The sequence below is a fragment of the Panthera leo genome, chromosome E1, assembly GCF_018350215.1.
Source record: "Panthera leo isolate Ple1 chromosome E1, P.leo_Ple1_pat1.1, whole genome shotgun sequence".
NCBI classification, from domain to species: Eukaryota; Metazoa; Chordata; class Mammalia; order Carnivora; family Felidae; genus Panthera; species Panthera leo.
In genome coordinates this window covers 2,712,042-2,730,505 of record NC_056692.1, presented here as the reverse complement: position 1 = coordinate 2,730,505, position 18,464 = coordinate 2,712,042, and the positions used below count along the sequence as shown (strand labels likewise).

General features: G+C 59.4%; 1 protein-coding gene across 1 annotated transcript; it reads right to left on the bottom strand.

The window, feature by feature from the left end:
• Nucleotides 1–1,637: 1,637 nt before the first annotated feature.
• Nucleotides 1,638–15,621, bottom strand: GUCY2D (guanylate cyclase 2D, retinal). Its single transcript, XM_042916917.1, has 19 exons — nt 14,916–15,621; nt 14,523–14,827; nt 11,085–11,436; nt 10,650–10,734; nt 10,261–10,363; nt 9,744–9,845; nt 7,916–7,996; nt 6,647–6,853; nt 6,407–6,563; nt 5,767–5,916; nt 5,019–5,167; nt 4,312–4,475; nt 4,012–4,204; nt 3,598–3,772; nt 3,236–3,334; nt 3,015–3,109; nt 2,802–2,887; nt 2,597–2,713; nt 1,638–2,079 (listed from the first exon to the last, which is right to left on the bottom strand). The coding sequence occupies exons 1-18, from the start codon at nt 15,619–15,621 to the stop codon at nt 2,620–2,622; spliced, it is 3,303 nt and encodes a 1,100-aa protein (XP_042772851.1). The 3' UTR covers nt 1,638–2,079; nt 2,597–2,619.
• Between the last annotated feature and the right edge of the window lie 2,843 nt (nt 15,622–18,464).

The following is an 18,464-nucleotide window of genomic DNA, read 5'->3' as shown; positions in this document are numbered from 1 at the left end:
AATGGAGGGTGGGAAGGGACGCGCTCAGCCCTGCGGCCTCCACCTCTACCCCAAACTGGATTCGGGGCCCCAGCTCCTCCTCCCCTGGGAAGTGTCCTGCCCCAGCCTGTCCGCGCTAGTCTCCTCCCAGGTCAAGGCTGCCCTGAGACTCCCCTGAATCACAGGCCATTAACTACCACAGGCGTCCCCCAGGTGGGATGGAAGGCGAGAGAAAGAGTCAGGGTGGGGGATGGGGAGGGGCTTAGCAGGGAGGGTGGGGGCGCTGCCTGGGAAGAGGCTGTCTGCCCTCCATCCCGGGGACCGAAGCCCAGAGAAAATCTGAAGAGAGATGCTTAAGAATGTGCAGAATTTCGAAAATTGTGTGCGCGTGCAGGCGCACACCAGGGTTTTTAAAAATCTTTAACTCATCGTCTCCCAACTCGGCGAAAAATGTTTTCTGAGTTGTACTAACTGACTCACCCTACAGCACCACCTCAAGTGACCAGAACCTACAATGCTGCAGTTGAGGCCTGTTATATGTCCTCTCTCTACCTTTAGGCAGGACGGGGAGGCTGCTCAGCCGTGGATTTCACAGGCCGGGCAGAAACCACCTCCAGAAGCACCTGCAGTCCCAGCGGCAGTTCCCAGGGGCCCTGAGCGAAATGCCTAAGGGCGCCAGGCAGGTACGTAAGGGACATCCGGAAACTCTTGGGTCTTGGCGGGTGGGGACCATTAGAACTAAAGAATAAAGCCCCAGAGAAAATGATCAGTGGCTCTCTAGCTCCAGCAGAAAAGCCAGCAGTGGAACTTTTTGATTTCAGAGAAGAGGGAAGTTTGGTATACGTTTTTTAGAAAATGTGAATCTCTTGATTGCTAAACGTTAGCTCAAAATTAGAACAAAACTTCCCCCATAGGCCAACAAAACCAGTCTCGGCGAGTTTCTAGCCTCTAAGATTTATGAAATCTTAGAGATTTTTAGGCTCACTTAGTGACATGATTCGTGAACGTTCGTTCAGGTGCACAGAAACACCCTGAGGGAACTTGTTAAAAATGCGGATTCTGAATCGATAGGTCTGGGCCCACAAGTCTGCATTTCTAACAGGCTCTCAGGTCATGTCCCTGCCCCTGGCCCGGGAACCACACTGTGCAGCGTGGTGAGCATTCACCCTTCCACCTGGAAATTCTCTCGGACGCTACTGGCCACGCCTGCTTGCTGACCTGGGAGGGACTGAACACTCACTACATCTGTAGGGACGCTCTGGGCAGCTGCCGCTGCCACTAACTCCTGCCACGGCCTCCAGTGGCGCTGAAGGACACCCCAACTCGACAGTGCCAAGGCCCGGGCTCTGGAACGTCGCTGTTCCACAAAAGAAAGTTCAGTTGGACCGGTGGGGGGGGGGGGGCGGGCAGTGGTTGCAGACGCCTGTGGGAAAGATCTAAGCAGAGAGGATTCTCTGTGCGCTCGGCAAGTGTCCAGTTCAACAGAAAATCCTACCATTTCTCGGGCGTTCTGGTGAGTGAAGGTGTGCTGAGGCCTGTTTGCCTTCCTCTCTCCCCAGAGCCTTGCAGCCGGCTTTTCTCTGCACTTGGGCAAGACACGGCGATGCCCACAGAAGGGGCCGGTTTCTGACTGGCGGTGGTGGGGGGGGGGGGGGGGCGGGAGAAGGGAAGGACTATCGAGGCTAAGCAGAGGCTAATCCTCAGGCCACAAACCCCTGCTCTGGGGGAACCGCAGGTCTCTGCCTCCTCTGGGGTTGGGGATTCCAACCCCAGACCTTCCTTCCTGGGGCCCTGGGAGGCCCTGGAAAGCGGAGAATCCCCAGCCCCACCTCCCCTGATGGGCTCAGAGTTACTGGGGCCGGCGCCCATACACCCAGGCCATCCGGAAGCTTAGGAGTGCAGAAACCACCTAGGCCACTCCTTATTTCATCATGAGGGAAATCCAAGCCCAGAGAGTGCACGAGACTTTCCCGAGGTCACACAGCAGGTGTAAAGGCCCAGAATCCTTTGAGGCAAAGCCGGATAGAAGCCACTGGTATCAGCCAGACTGTTGGTCACCCATAGCAGCAACTTTCAGGAAAAGGACCTTCCGGAATACTCCTGAGAGAAAGAGGGGTGTCTGAGGGAAATCGTAGAAAGGGGTCACGGGGGTTCACCTAAGAAGGGGAGGGTCATGGATCACAGTTTCTTCAAGGAAGGTAGAGGGCAGGGCTTCTGCCCTGACAGAATGCTAGAGACAACGTTCATCTTGTCCTCTGGCGAACGGTGCTCCCGAAAGTTCTGTCTTTTGTGCAGTGCACAGCCTGTGGGGCCTGGCAGGGAGGCCCCGTTAATGCAGCGCAGTGGGGGCGAGGGGGTTGTCAGAGGAGAGGTGTCAGAAGATCATGAGTACAAGGGTTCTCAAGTCTGGATTCCTGGGCCATTCCAGACCTACAGAACCAGAACTCCCCCCTCCCAGGGGAAAATTCCTGGGTTTAGGAAAGAGCCTGGGCTCGCTCAGACAGGAATTGGGACACCTGGCTTGGGTGGGAAGTTCAGCGGGCAGGGCCAGGCCCTCAGGCTGGAGAGGAGGCCCCTGGGAGATCGGCAGCTGGGCTTGGGAGCAAGGGGGCAGCACCTGTTCCCGCTGCGCTGCGCGCCTCACTTCCCGGAGAACTGGCCCGGCCTCGCCTTCTCCAGCTTCAGGCGCCGCTCCAGGGGGATCTCCTGCAGGCTGATGCCGTGGTTGCTGGCCCTGCGGGGAGGGGGGCGGCGGCCTCAGGGAGGGGCAGGCGGAGGGCGGGGTCAGGCCGGGAGAAGGGGCCCGGAGGCTGGTTCCTCACCCCGGCTGCAGATCCGGCGGTTTGGGGATGGGCTTGTTGAAGCCGCGTCTGCCCACCAGCCAGTACGTGTCTTCGGCGCCCTTGCCCTGGAGAGACACGGGGCGGGGGGTGGGGGGTGAGGCGGCTGGGGCGAGGGCGGGTGGATCTCGAGGTCTGAGTGGCACCCAAGACCCCGGAGGTTGCGGCCCAGGAGGGGGCGGGGCCCGGTCTCACCTTCAGCTCCGTGCGGCCGCGCACCTCCGTCTGGAAGCCCTCGTCCAGGGCGCGGAGAATCTGGATGGTGCTGATGTTCACGTGGATGCGGTAAGCTGGGGCGACAGGGGACAGGGGACGTGGTGATTTCGGGACTCCCCTCCCGCGTCCCCCTCCCCGAGCCACTTCCCCCTCGCTCCGTGAATCACCCCCCACCCCCGGACCCGCCCCGCCCCACTCACGCAGCCCCGTGGACTCCATGCGCGAGGCGGTGTTGACCGTGTCCCCAAACAGACAGTACCGCGGCATGGTGAGGCCCACCACGCCCGCCACGCACGGGCCTGCGGAGACGCGCAGGGTGGGTGGCCGTGCTGGCGGCTGGGTGGCACCTGGCACCTCGGGGGACTCTCTAGCGCCCCATCGTCTCCACCAGCTCCCCAAGGGTACCTCTCGATCACGACGGGGTGCCTGCCGAGGCGGCTTCACAGCGAGTCCCACTGCCCCCGTCCCCCCCCCCCCCCCCGCCCCCACCGCACGAATGTCCAGGGAATGCGGAACCGGCCCTAGACGGGGAGGGAGGGGGCCACCAGAGCCCGGGAGGTACCCGAGTGCAGGCCGATGCGGATGCGCACGGGCACCTCGGGCATGTGGCGCATTCGGAAGGAGCCCACGGCACTGAGGATGTCCAGAGCCATGTTGGCGATCTCCGCCGCGTGCCGCTGCCCGTTCCGCTGGGGCAGCCCTGAGGCCACCATGTAGGCGTCCCCAATTGTCTCCACCTGACGGAAAGGGTGGCGCAAGTCGGGTACTGAGCACCTCTCTCCCGCCAAGCGACTGTCCTTTGTCAGGCGGCCTAAGCTGGGGCTGGGGGAGGGGTGGGTGGGCAGCGCGGGGATCCTGGGGAGGCTTCCAAATGGGGGCGGGGGCAGTGGGGCTGAACTGGGGGCTGGCGGGGCTGAATTGGGGGCTGGCGGAGCTGAAGGAGGGTTGCTCCCCCCCCCCCCCCGGCACACCCCACCTTGTAGACGTCGTGGGAGCCGATGATGGCGTCAAAGAGCGTGTAGAGGTCGTTGAGCAGGTCCACCACCTCGATGGGCTCGCTCATGGCCGAGATGGTGGTGAAGCCCACGATGTCGCTGAAGTACAGGGTCACCTCCTCAAAATACTCGGGCTCCACAGGTGTCCCCGTCTTCAGAGCCTCGGCCACAGAACTAGGTAGGGTCGTCGGGGAGAGGGGGGGGGGCGGGCTTTAGGTGGAGGTCCCGCCCCCGGCCGCCCGCGGGCCCTCCCCCTCGCACCCCTCCCCGCGGGCGCGCACGGGGGCAGCATCTGCGTCAGCAGCCGGTCAGTCTTCTGCTTCTCCAGCTCCAGCTCCTCCGTGCGCTCCCGGATCAGGTCCTCCAGGTTGCTGGAATACTGTTCCAGCATCCTCAGCATGGAGTCAATGATGTTCGTCTTCCGGCCCTTGTTGATGCTTTTGAACTGGTAGGGGGAGGCAGCCGGGGTGGGGGTGCGGGGGCTGTTGAGGACCGGGGCCGCCATGACCCCTGCGTGGGGCCCTCTTACGCCTGGCCCCCCGCGCCCACCCCCAGGCATCCCACCCCACGCATCGTTTACGCATCAGCCCCCCCCCCCCCCCCATGCCAGGCCCTGTGCCTTCACACACCAGGAGCCATAGGGGAAATGGGGGGGGGGGGGTCCCAGAGGTCAGCTGCTCTCAGCTGGTAACTGACAAGACACTGGGGTTTGGACTCCCAGGCCGAGGGTCTTGTGGCCACACCGGGCCACGCGATTCAAATGTTATTCGAATCGAGTGAAATATTTCTCCCGCCCAGAGGTCTATCTCCTGCTCCGAAGGGCCCCGCAGCCCCCGTTCTAACTCTGTCCCCACCTAACTCCCAGTCCTCAGACTGCCCCTTGGGAGACGGCCTGGAGGTCAGAGGTCCCGCGAGTCTGCCTTCCTGAAGCCTCCCCGGGTTGCCGACAAGCGGCCAGCCCAGCCCTGGCCCAATGCCAGCCGCTGACCTGCTCGAAGGTGCGGTCCATGGAGGGCCGGAGGGCCGGCTGCTCCGCCCAGCACTGTTTCATCAGCTGGATGCACTCCGTGGGCGCCTGGTCCACGGACACGGAGGGCCGGCACAGTGGAGGGGGACTTCGGACCCTCTCCACCACTTCTGGAGGCATGAGGGGACCAACAGAGGCCGCCTCTTGACTCTGCCTGACTGCTGAAGCCCGCGATCGGAGCTTCCGGAAGGAGGCGGGGAAGCGCGGGGAGGAAGGGGAGGGCGTTGCTGGAAGGAACGGGAGGATCCTGAACCCTGGGGGTGGGAGGGTGGGGGCGCAGGGGGCAGTTAGAGGTGACAGGCAGAGCTAACATTTGTCGCAGTTGAGAGTGAGGGTTGGGGTGGCCCAGTAGCTTGCTGACTCCTGGATGGTAAGTCATACGGATTTGAACCAGATCCCACTGCCTTCCCCCCTTCCCCCGACACTGCTGCCTCCCTGCCATCCCTAAGAACCAGAGGGGAGCCCGCTCCCTCAGCTGGAGGAGCAGGTTGGGTCCAGGATGAGGACAGAGACGACCACTGATGTCTGGGAGCCTAAGAGCCGCCCCCTCCCATCCTGACGCTTGCTCTCCCCGGCCCTGACCCTTGAGATCCACATAAGGGAGGCCCACATAATTAAGCCTCAGCTCCGGGCTTTAGGGCAGAGAGGCTGGGTCTGGCGAGAGGCTCTGCCGGGCCGCAGGCTGGAAGCGCGACGCGAGCGAGCGTACCCTCGGCGGTCAGCTCCAGCATGGCGTAGGGGGCGCTGCGACACACGACCTCCTGCATGATGATGCCCAGGCTGAAGACGTCACCCGCCATCGTTCCCCTGCGCTCCAGGGCCGGGTCCCGAAGCAGCTCCGGGGCTGTCCACAGCTGGTCTGGGGTCGGGGGAGGGGGCGTGGGCATGCGGGAGGGCCTGGGGGCGCTGGGGACAGACCCCTCCGCCCTAACCAAAAAGCCCAGGCTCGCACCCACTCACCAACTCCCAGCCCGAGTGTGGCCCCGCTGCCCGCAGCTATCCCCGGGAGAAACTACCAGAAACCCGACGCGGGTCTCCGAGAAAGCGCCGTCCTCACAAATAGGCCCCGCCCTTTATGCAAAGGGAGGCTCAGAGAACACCCCGCCCCTCGGGCACAAGCCACGCCCCTTCGACACCCCCACCCCCCGCCCCGCCCCCCCGGTCCAGTCCCCTTCTCCTCTCTGAGGTCCCGACCTGAGACTTTACCGAGGCCGGGGCCACGTGCAGTGGGCGTGGGATGGAGAGGACGCGAAGGCAGAGGGAGGGATGGATGGAGGGGCCCCTGAGATAACGGGGGTCCCGGGGATGCTCGTCCGCGTGGGAGGCAGCGGGGAGGCGGGGGATCCTACCCTCCGCGCTGGGAGGCTCCGGCAACACCCTCTGCGCTTCCAGCAGTCGCCCCTGACCGTGGTCGGTGACTTTCAGCACGAACCGCCCGTCCACCACGCAGTTCCGTGACTTAAGGCGCCCGTGGGCCACGCCTCGGTGATGCAGATACCTCATTCCCTGGAAGGGGTGGGATAGGAGGCGACCTGAGCCCTGCGGCTCCCCTGCCCCCTCCTCCCTGCCACCCCCGCACCCCCCACCACCTTGATGAGGTCCAGGAGGAGGGAGGACTTGAACATCCAGTCCAGCTTTATGTCTCTCTGGGCGAGGAGGTCGTGGAGGGAGCCCCGGGTACAGTGCTCGGAGACCACGGCCAGCATGCGCTCCCCGGGGGCCATGGTGCCACCCGCTCCGCCGCCGAGGAAGAGCCCCAGGTAGAGGACCACGTTCTCGTGCCGCAGCTCCTGGAGCTGAGAGGGAGAGAGCCAACGGGCACTTTCTGCCCCGGAGGCACCGTGGGGAGGAGACCTGTTATCCAGGTCTGGTTTGGGGCGTCCACGCTCGGAAGGTGGGATGAGAGGGGTGACTGGAAAGGCCTATGGGGGCACGGGGTGGGGGGCGCTTTCTTCCAAGGGTAAGTTCTCTCTCCGGAACAGACACGTGGGTCAAAGGTCACCGTCGAGATGCCGAGTATGGTTTAGCTTAAAGTCCTACGCGAAGAGACTACCCTGCACTGGTAACCAGGAGCCAGGCAGGTTCTCCCCGAGGCCACACACGGCCTTGTCGGCCACGGCCCAGGCCTGCCTTGCTCATGTCTGAGACTCCCAACATCCCCGAGGCAGGGAGGAAGGGACTGAGCAGTCACACTGTGGTCCTAGCGGACCACATGCCACAGGACAGGCGCCCTCACAATCCGAGCATGTTGGGAAATGGGGGCCAGCGGGTGGGTGACTACTGTCCTTCCAACTTTCCTTTGGTCCAATAAGGGGCTTCCCTTCATCCTAGATGCCTGCGGTTAAGTGGTGACTTAGTCTGGGGACCCTAAGTCATTCTGCAGCTGTGACCGAGAGCTTCTGTGGAGGCATCAGAGGAGCCCAGCCGGAGGCTGCACGATGTAAGGGGGGCCTCGAGGTGGGGCGGTCAGAATAAGCCAGGCTACCGCCTCCTTGCCAGTTTTCCGCTTCACCCAGTAGGCATTATCTGACTCTTGGTTTTGGCTCAGGTCGTGATCTCATGGGTTCGTGGGATCGAGCCCCGCATGGGGCTCTACACTGATGGAGCCTGTGTGGAATTTTCTCCCTCTCTCTCTGCACCCCCCTCCATGCGCGCTCTCTCTCTCAAAAATAAACATTGAGAAAAAAATGGGAGAGCATAATGGGACGCCTGCTTTGGGAGAGGGCACTTCCACGGAGACCTGTTGGTCTCTCCTAGATTCGGGTCTATCTCTGTCCCCAGCTGCAAAGAGAAGGCCAAGAGGGAAGGAAATGACGGCCACCCCACACCCCACACCCCACCATGGGCTCAACGCTCACCTTGGAGAAGGCTGTCCTGGTTGCTGGGCGGATAGCTATGTGCTGATCCCCTGGGAACTTCTTCAGCCAAACCCAGTCTCCCTGGAGCAGAGATGGGAGTAGTTTTTTGTTGTTGTTTTGAGAGAGAGAGAGAGAGCATGCGCACAAGCCAGGGAGAGGGCCAGAGGGAGAGAGAGAATCTTAAGCAGGTTCCACGTTCCGCAAGGAGCCAAATGTGGGGCTCGATCCCACAACCCTGGGATCGTGACCTGAACTGAAATCAAGAGTTGGGCGCTGACTGAGCCACCCAGGCGCCCCAGAGATGGGAGCAGTGAACTCAGCTTCTGAAAAGCCCGTGAGGTGAAAAGCCGCAGAGCCCCCACGCTTCCACTGGCCTACTGCCTCAGGACACATCCTGCCTGTGACGCAGAGGTTCAGAAGCAAAGCGTTTGACATCTGTCAGTCCACTTCACAGCTGGCGGGGATGGGGGCCACCCTCGCATGGCTGTCCTCACCAACGCAGATGCACCCACCCACAGCCTTAGTAAGCAAGCTGTTAGCACCACAAATGTCACTGAGGCCACAGCCCTCCTCACCATCTGTTGCCCTGAGAGAGCACTGTGCTGGGAGCCAGGAGTCTGGGGAGATCAGGCTTTTATGACAGACTGACTGTGACGCACAGGCAGTTCCCCTCACAGCCTCACTGTCCTCAGCTGTGGGTAGGGCTGGTCCATGGGAACGCGGTCCCATCGGGCCCCATGCTCACGAGGGCCTGTGCTTGGCTCAGCGGTCTGCTCCGCCACCCTGAACCAACAGGGAGCCCTTCGGTGCCATTCTGCCTTAGACCCTGCAATCTCTGTAGCCGGCCTCGTCCGTGGGTGAGGGGTTTGGCCGCACTGGCAGGAGATTCTGGTGGTTTGGTGTCGACTCCTAACGAGCCTTCGGAGATACACAGGGGACGTTTTTAATTGTCCCCCAAACTGGGAGATGTGTTTTGTGGGTGGGACGAGAGACGCTGAACGTTCTTCAAGGCACAGGGTAGGCCCATTCAAATGATTAACAACAACTTCCCCCAGTGACAAGTGGCCGCGGTGGCCTGTAGGTGACATATTGGGACCCTCTGCATGCTCTGCGGGACCTGACATCTGGAAGCTCCAAGCCTCCGCCCCGCTCTTGATTAGCTGAGCTCCCTCAGCTCTCTCTGGGTCTGTCCTGATTCCCACACATCCTACAGCATTTAGATTTGCTGACCCATAGTGAAGGTCCCAATGCCCTTCCGTGACTTTCTCTTTCCATCCCCTGTTAGCTCACGGTTCCTGAGTCAGGTCTGAATTGGGTGGAAACGCTGGGTAGGACCAGGACACGGGTCTGTCTGTCTTGAGTCAGGATAGCCCTGTCTGGGACACCCCCATCCTGAACAACCCGTGTCCTGGAAATGTCCTTTTTGTAACCACGATGCCGCATCCCAGATGCCCCAACCTTTCCAGGGAGGTCCACGCCCTTCAGTAGCCTGAAGTCTTGGATCAACGGAGGGGGCAGGGCCAGGGGCTCCCAACAGGGAGGGGGATGGCTTTGGTGGCCACACCGGGCTGCATGCTGGTGCCGGAACACCCCCCACCAGGCTGGCCTCCGGCCTCGGGGCCACCGTGATTAGCCTTTGAGGAGCCCTCACCTGGATAAAGGCTAAGGGAAAAATCCTGGGGCAGGAAGGATTCTCGGACGCTCCCCTTTGGGGAACCCGTGACCTCTTCCTAGAGCCCATTCTGGGCTCCTGTCACCATTTTCTGTAGCCCGCGGGATATGACGCAACTCCAGGAATAGAGCTCGGCCTGGACCGGGTAAGGCTCACCTCGTAGAGGCCAACGTTGGCGCTGTCCGCGGGCTGGCTGGGGACGCTGCGAACGTCTGACACGCTGTGTGCGCCCAGACTTGATCGGCTCCCCTGGACCACCTGGAGGGTAGAGGTCAACGCAAGGGACCAGAATATACTGTGGGGTCAGAGTCCTGGGTTGAGGTCAGGCTGAGTTCCAGGCATTACAGAGGGAAGAAATCTTAATTAGGGGAAGATGAAACTGACATTATACTTCCCAATTGCGCTGTGGTTTACAGTTTACAAAACACACCAGCGGGTTTGTTTGGAGCTTCTCGCTGTCCCAGGAGAGCAGCGGGGACAGGGCTGGTACTCTCACTGCACATTAAGGGTGCTGATCCCCAGAGCTCAGACCTGAGAGGGAGCCAGGGCAGAAAGCAGGCTTTCCTCGGGGCTGGGGTGAGGGCTGGCCCAGGCAGGGGAACAGATATACAGTGGAGGACACTTGGGGAGCTGGCTCCCTGCCAGATAGCCCCTGCCTCCCTGCCTCTCCCACCTTTCGAGAGCTGCCCCCTTGCGGGTGGAGGAAGGTGATATCGTCCAGAGTCAGGATGATCTTGTTGGGGCCAGAGACCATCTGGATGTGAATTAGACGATGCCTGGTAGGGAAAGGACGTCATCTGCTCAAAAGGGACCAAGGTCCAGGACAGGAGGCCAGCAAGGGATAATGTTGGCTCCGGGGAGAGCAGTCATCCCCAAACTAGACAGCCCCTGGTCTGCCACCCCCTTGAGGGCAACCCCATGTTCCCCATCTTCCTTTTTTTTTTTTTTTTTTTTTTTTTCCTACTCTTGAGTGGGCCCAGCCTGCTGTCTTTGCTGCACAGACACATTTCTGGCAGGTGGACAGGCAGGCTCATCCCTTACCTACCCCACTCCCATACTCACCTCACATAATGGGCCAGGAAGGCCCCTGTCAGCCCCATCCCAACCACCAGGAGGAAGCCGATAAAGACGAGGCCGGGCTCCACTCCTGGAGAGGCAGTGAGAGAGGGGAGTCTGAGGACCGTGGCCAGGGGGAGGGAGGCACCCTCTCTATGGGGGGATGGAGTCATGTCAAATCCTGGAGGCCCTAGGAAAGGTGGATGGGAGCCCAGAACGAGATCTAGGGAAAGGTCATGGGTTCTGCAAAAGGGAGCCTCTGGGAATGCTAGGAAGGTTCCAAGAGGGCTTTGGGGGCTTGGCAAGAGACGGGTTCCGCACAAGCCAGGGGTCTGAGGAAGGACCCGGAAGGAGTTCCAGGACGAGGGTTCACTCTCTTTCACCACTTAGTGGAGGCTCCACGGTGACTGTCCCAGTGGGGGCTGGGGTGCTCGCCCTCACCTCCGTTGCAGATGATGTCTGGCTCGAACCAACACGAGGGGTCAGGCCCGGGTCCTCCTCCCCCTCTAGGGAAATGCACCGGGGTCCCAGCCGAGCGGAGGGAGCCCCGGGTTGGGTCCAGCACGTATGTGGCGAACAGCTGGTCCCCCGCCGCGTCCGTGTCCAGCAGCACAAACGGGGGCTCCTCGGCCCCTCCCAGGGCCCCGCAGAAGCCGGGGACCTGGGCATCCTGGATGTGGCGGGCCACCGCTGCTCCGGACACCCAGCCGCCCCCTGCGGCCTCCCGCGCTCGCGCCACGCCCCCCGCCAGCAGGAAGACCGCGTCGTAGATGGTGCCGAAGAGTGGGGACACCTGGGGGAGGGCAGTAGGGGCTCAGGGTTGGGGTCACCGCTGGCCCACCTAGCCTTGCACTGCTTCTCTCCAGTGCTCAGGCCCCTCATGCATAGACCGTTCACACCTCGTTGGTGCTTCCCCCGGATCCCTCAGCTCAGCGCTCTCTCCTCCTCTCTCCCCATTGGCTCTCCCTTCCTCTCTCCCCATTGGCTCTCTCCTCCCCTCTCCCCATTGGCTCTCCCTTCCTCTCTCCCCCATTGGCTCTCTCCTCCCCTCTCCCCATTGGCTCTCCCTTCCTCTCTCTCCATTGGCTCTCTCCTCCCCTCTCCCCATTGGCTCTCCCTTCCTCTCTCCCCATTGGCTCTCTCCTCCCCTCTCCCCATTGGCTCTCCCTTCCCCTCTCCCCCTTGGCTCTCTCCTCCCGTCTCCCCATTGGCTCTCCCTTCCCCTCTCCCCATTGGCTCTCTCCTCCCCTCTCCCCATTGGCTCTCTCTTCCCCTCTCCCCATTGGCTCTCTCCTCCCCTCTCCCCATTGGCTCTCTCTTCCCCTCTCCCCATTGGCTCTCTCCTCCCGTCTCCCCATTGGCTCTCTCTTCCTCTCTCCCCATTGGCCCTCTCCTCCCCTCTCCCCATTGGCTCTCTCTTCCCCTCGCCCCATTGGCTCTCTCCTCCTCTCTCTCTCCCTATTGGCTCTCTTCTCTCCCCTCCTCCCCATTGGCCTTCCCTCTTTTCGGGGGTTGTTAGGCTCTTCTCAACCTTGGTTATTCCTAGTCTCCATCACCTGCAGCTCCTCTCTTCCCCTTCCTGTTGGTTGCCTTGCTCATATTTTTAATATGATTACTTCTCATTTACCTAAAAGCCTCCTTTCCTATCTTTTGGTTGGCTTCTATATTTTCTATTTTTCCTTCTTTTCTTTCCCCAAGGCGATCAAGCTTATTTTCCCCAGTTCCCATCTCTCACAGTGCCAGGTGTGTGTAAAGCAATCGGTGACACTGAGATATTGACGAGATAGAGTCCCTGTCCCAAGGAACCTTTCTTCTAGTTGGGGAGACAGGGATGTTAGGGTAGTGCCATGGGTGACGGTAGGGGTGATTAGGGAGCTGCAGAGACAGGAGTGGAGGGTCCCAACCCAGGCTGAGGGAGGAGGAGAAGGCTTCCGGAAGAAGTGACCATCCTTGAGGGGGTGAGTCAGTTATCTGCGGGGAGGGGAGGGGAGGGACAGGGGAGAGGGAAGAGCGCGCCCAGCAGCACAGAGGCAAGAGAGACGGGCACCATTAGGGAGACCAGAGTAGCTCTGTCTGGCTGAAGTTCAAGGACGATGGAAGAGAGGGGAAGGCATGAGAGACGTGATAAGCCCTCTGAAGAGACCATCATCTATCCAGGGCGAGGGAAGCCCCCGGGAGGCTCGGGACAGGGGTGTGACACAGTCAGATTGGTTAGGTGTCTGAAGCTTGAACTGATTGTTGGGTGGAGAAAGGCCGGGGCGGGTGAGCATTGAAGCAGAGACCTTTTGGGGAGATTTTGTTTCAGGCTTTAGATCGGAGGTCCTGCGGCCTGAACCGGGGCAGTGACGGAGAGAATAGAGAACGAGGATGGATTCAAGTGACTTTTAAAAAGTAAAACTGACAGGATGTGATGTCTGGATGGGTGGGGGGGGGGGGGTCGGTGGGTGGATTAGGGTTAGTGTGGGAGGGGGGAGGTAAGAGGAATCGAAGGTAACTCCCGGGGTCTCACCTGTGCCAGTTACTGAGAACTGAAGACGGTTTTTGTCACCGCTTCCTCCCCCTGCCCCCCATCCAGTCTCACCGCTGTCCCCACCGCCTCGCTCTCCTCTTCTCACTCACTATTCCCATCCTTTCTCCCACTGGCTACCCCAGGTCCTCCTGGAGGAGACTAGGGGCATTGGTGGGGAATATTCCAACCCCCACCCCCTTGAGTCACGGCCCTCTCTCAAGTGCAACCCTTTGAGTAAGGTCTTTGTGGTGGTTAGTTTACTGCCCACTGCCATCTAAATTCCCACCTATCTTAGTGGTTTCCAGCTCCCTCCCCCTTTAAAAAATGGTTTTTAATGCTTATTTATTTTTGAGAGAGAGAGAGAGAGAGGGAGACACAGAATCCGAAGCAGGCTCCCACGTGGAGCTCGAACTCATGGACCGGGAGACCATGACCTGAGCCAAAGTCGGAAGCTTAACCGACTGAGGCACCCAGGTGCCCCTAGCCCCTCCCCTTTTTGTGACCAGTCTCGAGTTAGATGGTGTGACCCAGGATTCTGGATTCTCAGCGAATCCTGGGTGTTGGGATTGTTGGCAGTAGGCCGTGGATCTAAATAATTATGGAAGCCCCTGGCTCCACCTAGGGTCCTTTCTGCCTCTCGCAAGACTTGTCAAGGCTCTCCAAAAGTTACGACCACCTGACGAAGCCCCAGAGGAAACACCTCTAAACTGGGCGCGGAGGTCGCATCTGCCTTTGTCCTCCTTTCCCGTTCTCTTAAGAACACCAGCAGTGCAGGGGCGCCTGGGGGGCTCCGTCGGTTGAACACCCGACTTCGACTTCGGCTCAGGTCATGATCTCGCGGTTTGTGAGTTCGAGTCCCAAACTCTGTGCTGACAGCTGGGAGCCTGGAGCCTGCTTCAGATTCTGTGTCTCCCTCGCTCTCTGCCCCTCCCCCGCTCACACTCTGTCTCTTTCTCCAACATAAATAAACATTTAAAAATTAAACACACACACACACACACACACACACACACACACACACACACCAGCAGTGTATTATAGACTGCCTGTCCCAGGGGTGTTGGAAGCGGGTTCACTTTGAAGCTGACCGCAAGAGATCACAGTGCAGCGTTCACTAGGGTTTCTTGCTTGGAGCTGGGCTTGGGGGGGGAGGGGGTCCCCTGGTCTACACTCTGGAAGCGATCCCAATACACCAAGATGCCCCAAGCAAGCCCAGCGCCTCTGTTTACCCAGGAAACGCCAGAACAGGTACAGCTTGCTCTCTCAGTCTCTCCCTACTGCCTCCGTCTTCCCGTCTCGCATTGACTCCATGCCCTTCTCCCCTCTCCCCTCTCCCCCCTCCCCTCTTCCCTCCTCCCAGGTGCCTCTACCTGCAGCAGATCCAGGTCAGAGGGCAGCTCCTGGCGCTCCTGGGCCCTGCGCAGGCTGTCCATCACGCTGCCCCCGGGGGGACAGTACCGCGTGAGGGTGAGCACCGCATCGTGGGCCCTGCGAAGCCGGGAGCTGTTGGCCAGGGCGGCCAAGGCCTCGGGGCCCGGTGACAGGGCGTAGTGGAGCGTGTCAAAGGGCAGGAAGACCAGGGAGCCGTCGGCCAGGCCCAGCTCTTCGGCGGCCTCCAGCAGGCAGCGCTGCTCCTGGCCGCCCAGCAGCACCGAGTGCATCACCATGATCACGGCTGGGGACCGAGACCCCGGGCTCACTGCTGCGCCCCGCGGCCCGCGCCGCCGCGCCCCTCCCTCCCCGCACCCCGCGGCGGAGCCTACCTCTGACTCTGGGCCCGTCCTGGACCCTCCGCAGGGCCTCCCGGGCCCCGGACAAGTCCGACGGCTCCATGGTGGTCACCAGGGCAACGGGCAGACCCCGCGCCCTGAGCGCGGCGGACAGGGCGCGTCCCGCCTCCACCCACAGGTCCTGGGGCGCGGTGACCAGGGCCACGCGCGCCCAGCGGAAGGCGCGGAGGAGAGCGTAGAGGGCGTCCGCCGCGGGCGTCACCGCGGGGGCCGTCGTGCCCGCCGCCCGCGTCCCGGGGCAGCCCCAGGGCACCAGCGTGACCCCCGCCTCCTGGGCCAGGAGCTCGGCCGGCCGGCAGGCCGCGGGGTTCACCGGGCCCACGAGGCCCGAGACGCGGCCCAGCGCGGACGACACCGCCCCCAGGGAGCCCGGCGTCCGGCACGGCTCGGGCAGCAGCGCGACCTCGAAGCGGGGGGACCCCGCCATGGCAGGGTCGTGGTTCAGGCGGGCGGCGGCCAGGCGGGCGGCCAGGTCCGGGCGGGCGCGCGCGAAGATGGGGTCGCAGGCCCAGGGGCCCAGCACCCCCACTGTGAAGACGGCGGCCCGGGCGGAGGGCGGCAGGAGCAGCAGAAGCAGCGGCAGGGCCCGGGGGACGCCGGGCGGGGATGGAACCCGCCGCGCGGGGGCGCGGCGCCGGGGGTCCGGACACCCACCCGCAGGGAGGGCGCACGCCGTCATTGCCGGCTTCTGGGAGCATAAGCAGGGCCGGATGAGCGGCCGGGGGGCGGTGGGGGGGGGGGGCACAACTCTCTTAGGGTTCTGTCCGCAACCTCCAGCTTCTCAAAGCCCAACTAACCCCGGGGCATGTCCCCACTTCCACAGCCCCCTCCTCTGGCTTGGACGACTATACGGGAGACAAGGGCATGGCCGCACCCCCCACACCCCGTTTCTCCTGCTTCCTGTTCCCCTCTTGCCCGCCCCTCCTCCCTCCTCAGAGCCGTCTGGGGTCAGCGGAGACATGCCCACGCCCTCCTTGGATCCATCTGGGGCCGAAGGGACCCGAATCCGTGCCTGCGGAGGGGCCTTAGCCACTCACCGGAAAGTCCGGGGCTCGGGCCCAGGCCCGGGGTGAGGGGTCACGGGGCAGATCCCCCTTCTGGCGCCCTCCCACAGGTCTCCTTTGCCAGCCCGGCCGGGGCGGGGGTGTGGGAACAGCTGTCCAGAGTCCTTAATCTCCTCAAGCTGATTAAGGTCCCTTAATCAGGCAGGGAGGAGTTGGTGGAGGATGGGGCTCCCTACAGAGGAGGCTGTCCCCGCTTCCAGGCCGCCAGCAGATTCTCCTCCATGCCTCTCAACAGCCCCCCTCCCCTCCCCTCTACCCCCGCCTCCAACAAAAGCAACTGCAGGTTCGCCTTCTCAAGCTGCTGCCACATTACTCTTCTCAGCCTGGGAAGCGATGAGTTGTGCCCCTGGACACCTATGGGTGACCAGTTTCAGGGTGGGAGTTCTCTGTCTCATTCCCTCCAATCACCCGTTTCCACTTTCGGCAGCCAAGGCCAAGCCCCATCCCTTGGCTGGCAAAGTCTGAACCCCGGAGCCCAAACCCCAACCAGTCTGATACCCTTTTCTCTCATCCGCCCACCCTCGATTCTCCGATTTCCACTTCTCTGTGCCTAGAAACCCGTCCCTTTGGCCTACGGGAAGGCAGAACCCCAGGAAATAATGCAAAGACCTCTGGGCTTGGGCAGAGCTGGGTTCAAATTCCTCCTTCCTGGCTTGGTGAACTTGGGAAAGTTGCTTCATCTCTCTGAAGGTTGTTGTGAAAATTACCTGTGATAAAGAATATAACGTCTGGATGACAAAGGTAATTAAGACAAATTCAGCCTCCAGACGTGATACGCTGAGAAAGACACGATCTTCGTAATATTGCGGATGCAAAATCGCACATCACTGCAGCTGTGCAGAGGTCCAGCTGAAAGTGTTCTCATCAAGCCTAATCTAATCACGAGCTAGCATCAGATAGACACAAAATGAGGAACATTTTACTAAAAAGGGGGTGGGGGGGCAGGGATGGGACTGTATTCTTCAAAAAAGTCAGTATTCTAAAAGACAAATAAAGAAAAGTTGAGGAACTGTTCCAGATTAAAGGAGGCAAAAAAGACATGACGATTAAATGCAATACCTTCTCCTGGCTTGGACCCTACACTATAGGGTTTTTAAAACTGCTATAAGGTTATAGGGTTTATAGGGTTAAATGGCTTATGGGGTTATAAAAATGCCATAGGGAACATCAACATCAAATATGTCCGCTGACAAAATTGGGATATGAATGGGAGACTTGATAAAGTTATTTTATCAATGTAAGTTTATAAAGTTGATAACTGTGCTATAGTTATGTAGGAGACTCCCTACTCATAGGAAATACACACTAAAGCATTGAGCTGTAAAGCACCATAATGTACGTAACTCACCTTGAAATAGTTAAGAAATACTATGTATATACTCTACATCACATGTATTACATTTGCTATGTTGTTTATATTATATATATCAAATAACAAACGAATGGGCAAAATGTTAAAATGAGGTGAACTAGATAAGGGGTATAGGAGTGTTCTTCGTACCTTTTTTATCTTTGCAGCGTTTTGTAAGTTTAAAATTATTTCCAAATACACAGTTAATAAAAAACGTGTGGATGAAAAGAGAATATCTGTATCAATTCAGAGTAGGAAAGGATTTCTCAAACAAGATGCATAAAGTACAAACCATTAAGGGAAAGACTGACACATTTGAAAACCTCAAATTTAAAATTTCTGGGGGCGCCCAGCTGGCTCAGTCAGAGGAGCATGCAACTCTCAATCTCATGATCATGAGTTCAAGCCCCATGTTGGGTGTAGTGATTACTAAAAAACAAAAGAGAGCAAAAAAAGCCAACCAGACAAAAACCACACACTTGATTAAAAATATTTTAAAATTTAAAAATTTCTGGTCAGAAAAGCATACAACAAAGAGAAAACATAGGCCAAAGACAGGAAGATAGCTGCAAAACATTAACAAAGGATGAGTACCCAAACATACATGATATGAAAGAGATAAACAACCCACTACAAAAACGGGCAAATGATATGAACAGGCAAGTCACGAGAAAAGCCTAAGGAAAAATGTTTAACCTCACTAATATTCAAGGAAGTACACAATAAAACAGTGAAATACCCTTAATATCTATCAGATGGCAAAAAATAAGGTGTGAGAATAGCAAATGTTGGTATAAATAGAAGACGCAATCCCTTCATATTGGTGACGAAGATGTAAATTGGTGCACTGTTTTTGCAACACTTAGCAGAGTCAAAGCAACCCCACTTGCAGGAACGACCTTGGAAAAACATTTATTTGTGCATGAGCAACTTGAATAAGGAATCATTCATTCATTCAAAAAACACTCATGAATTTCCCCTGTGACAGGCACTGTTTTAGGCTCTAGGGATACAATGCGAATGAAGAGTTTTAAGACCTCACGGAGGTGAACACTTGATCACTATATTCGGGGATTTTAGATAAGTGTTACTTATTTTTTTAAGTTT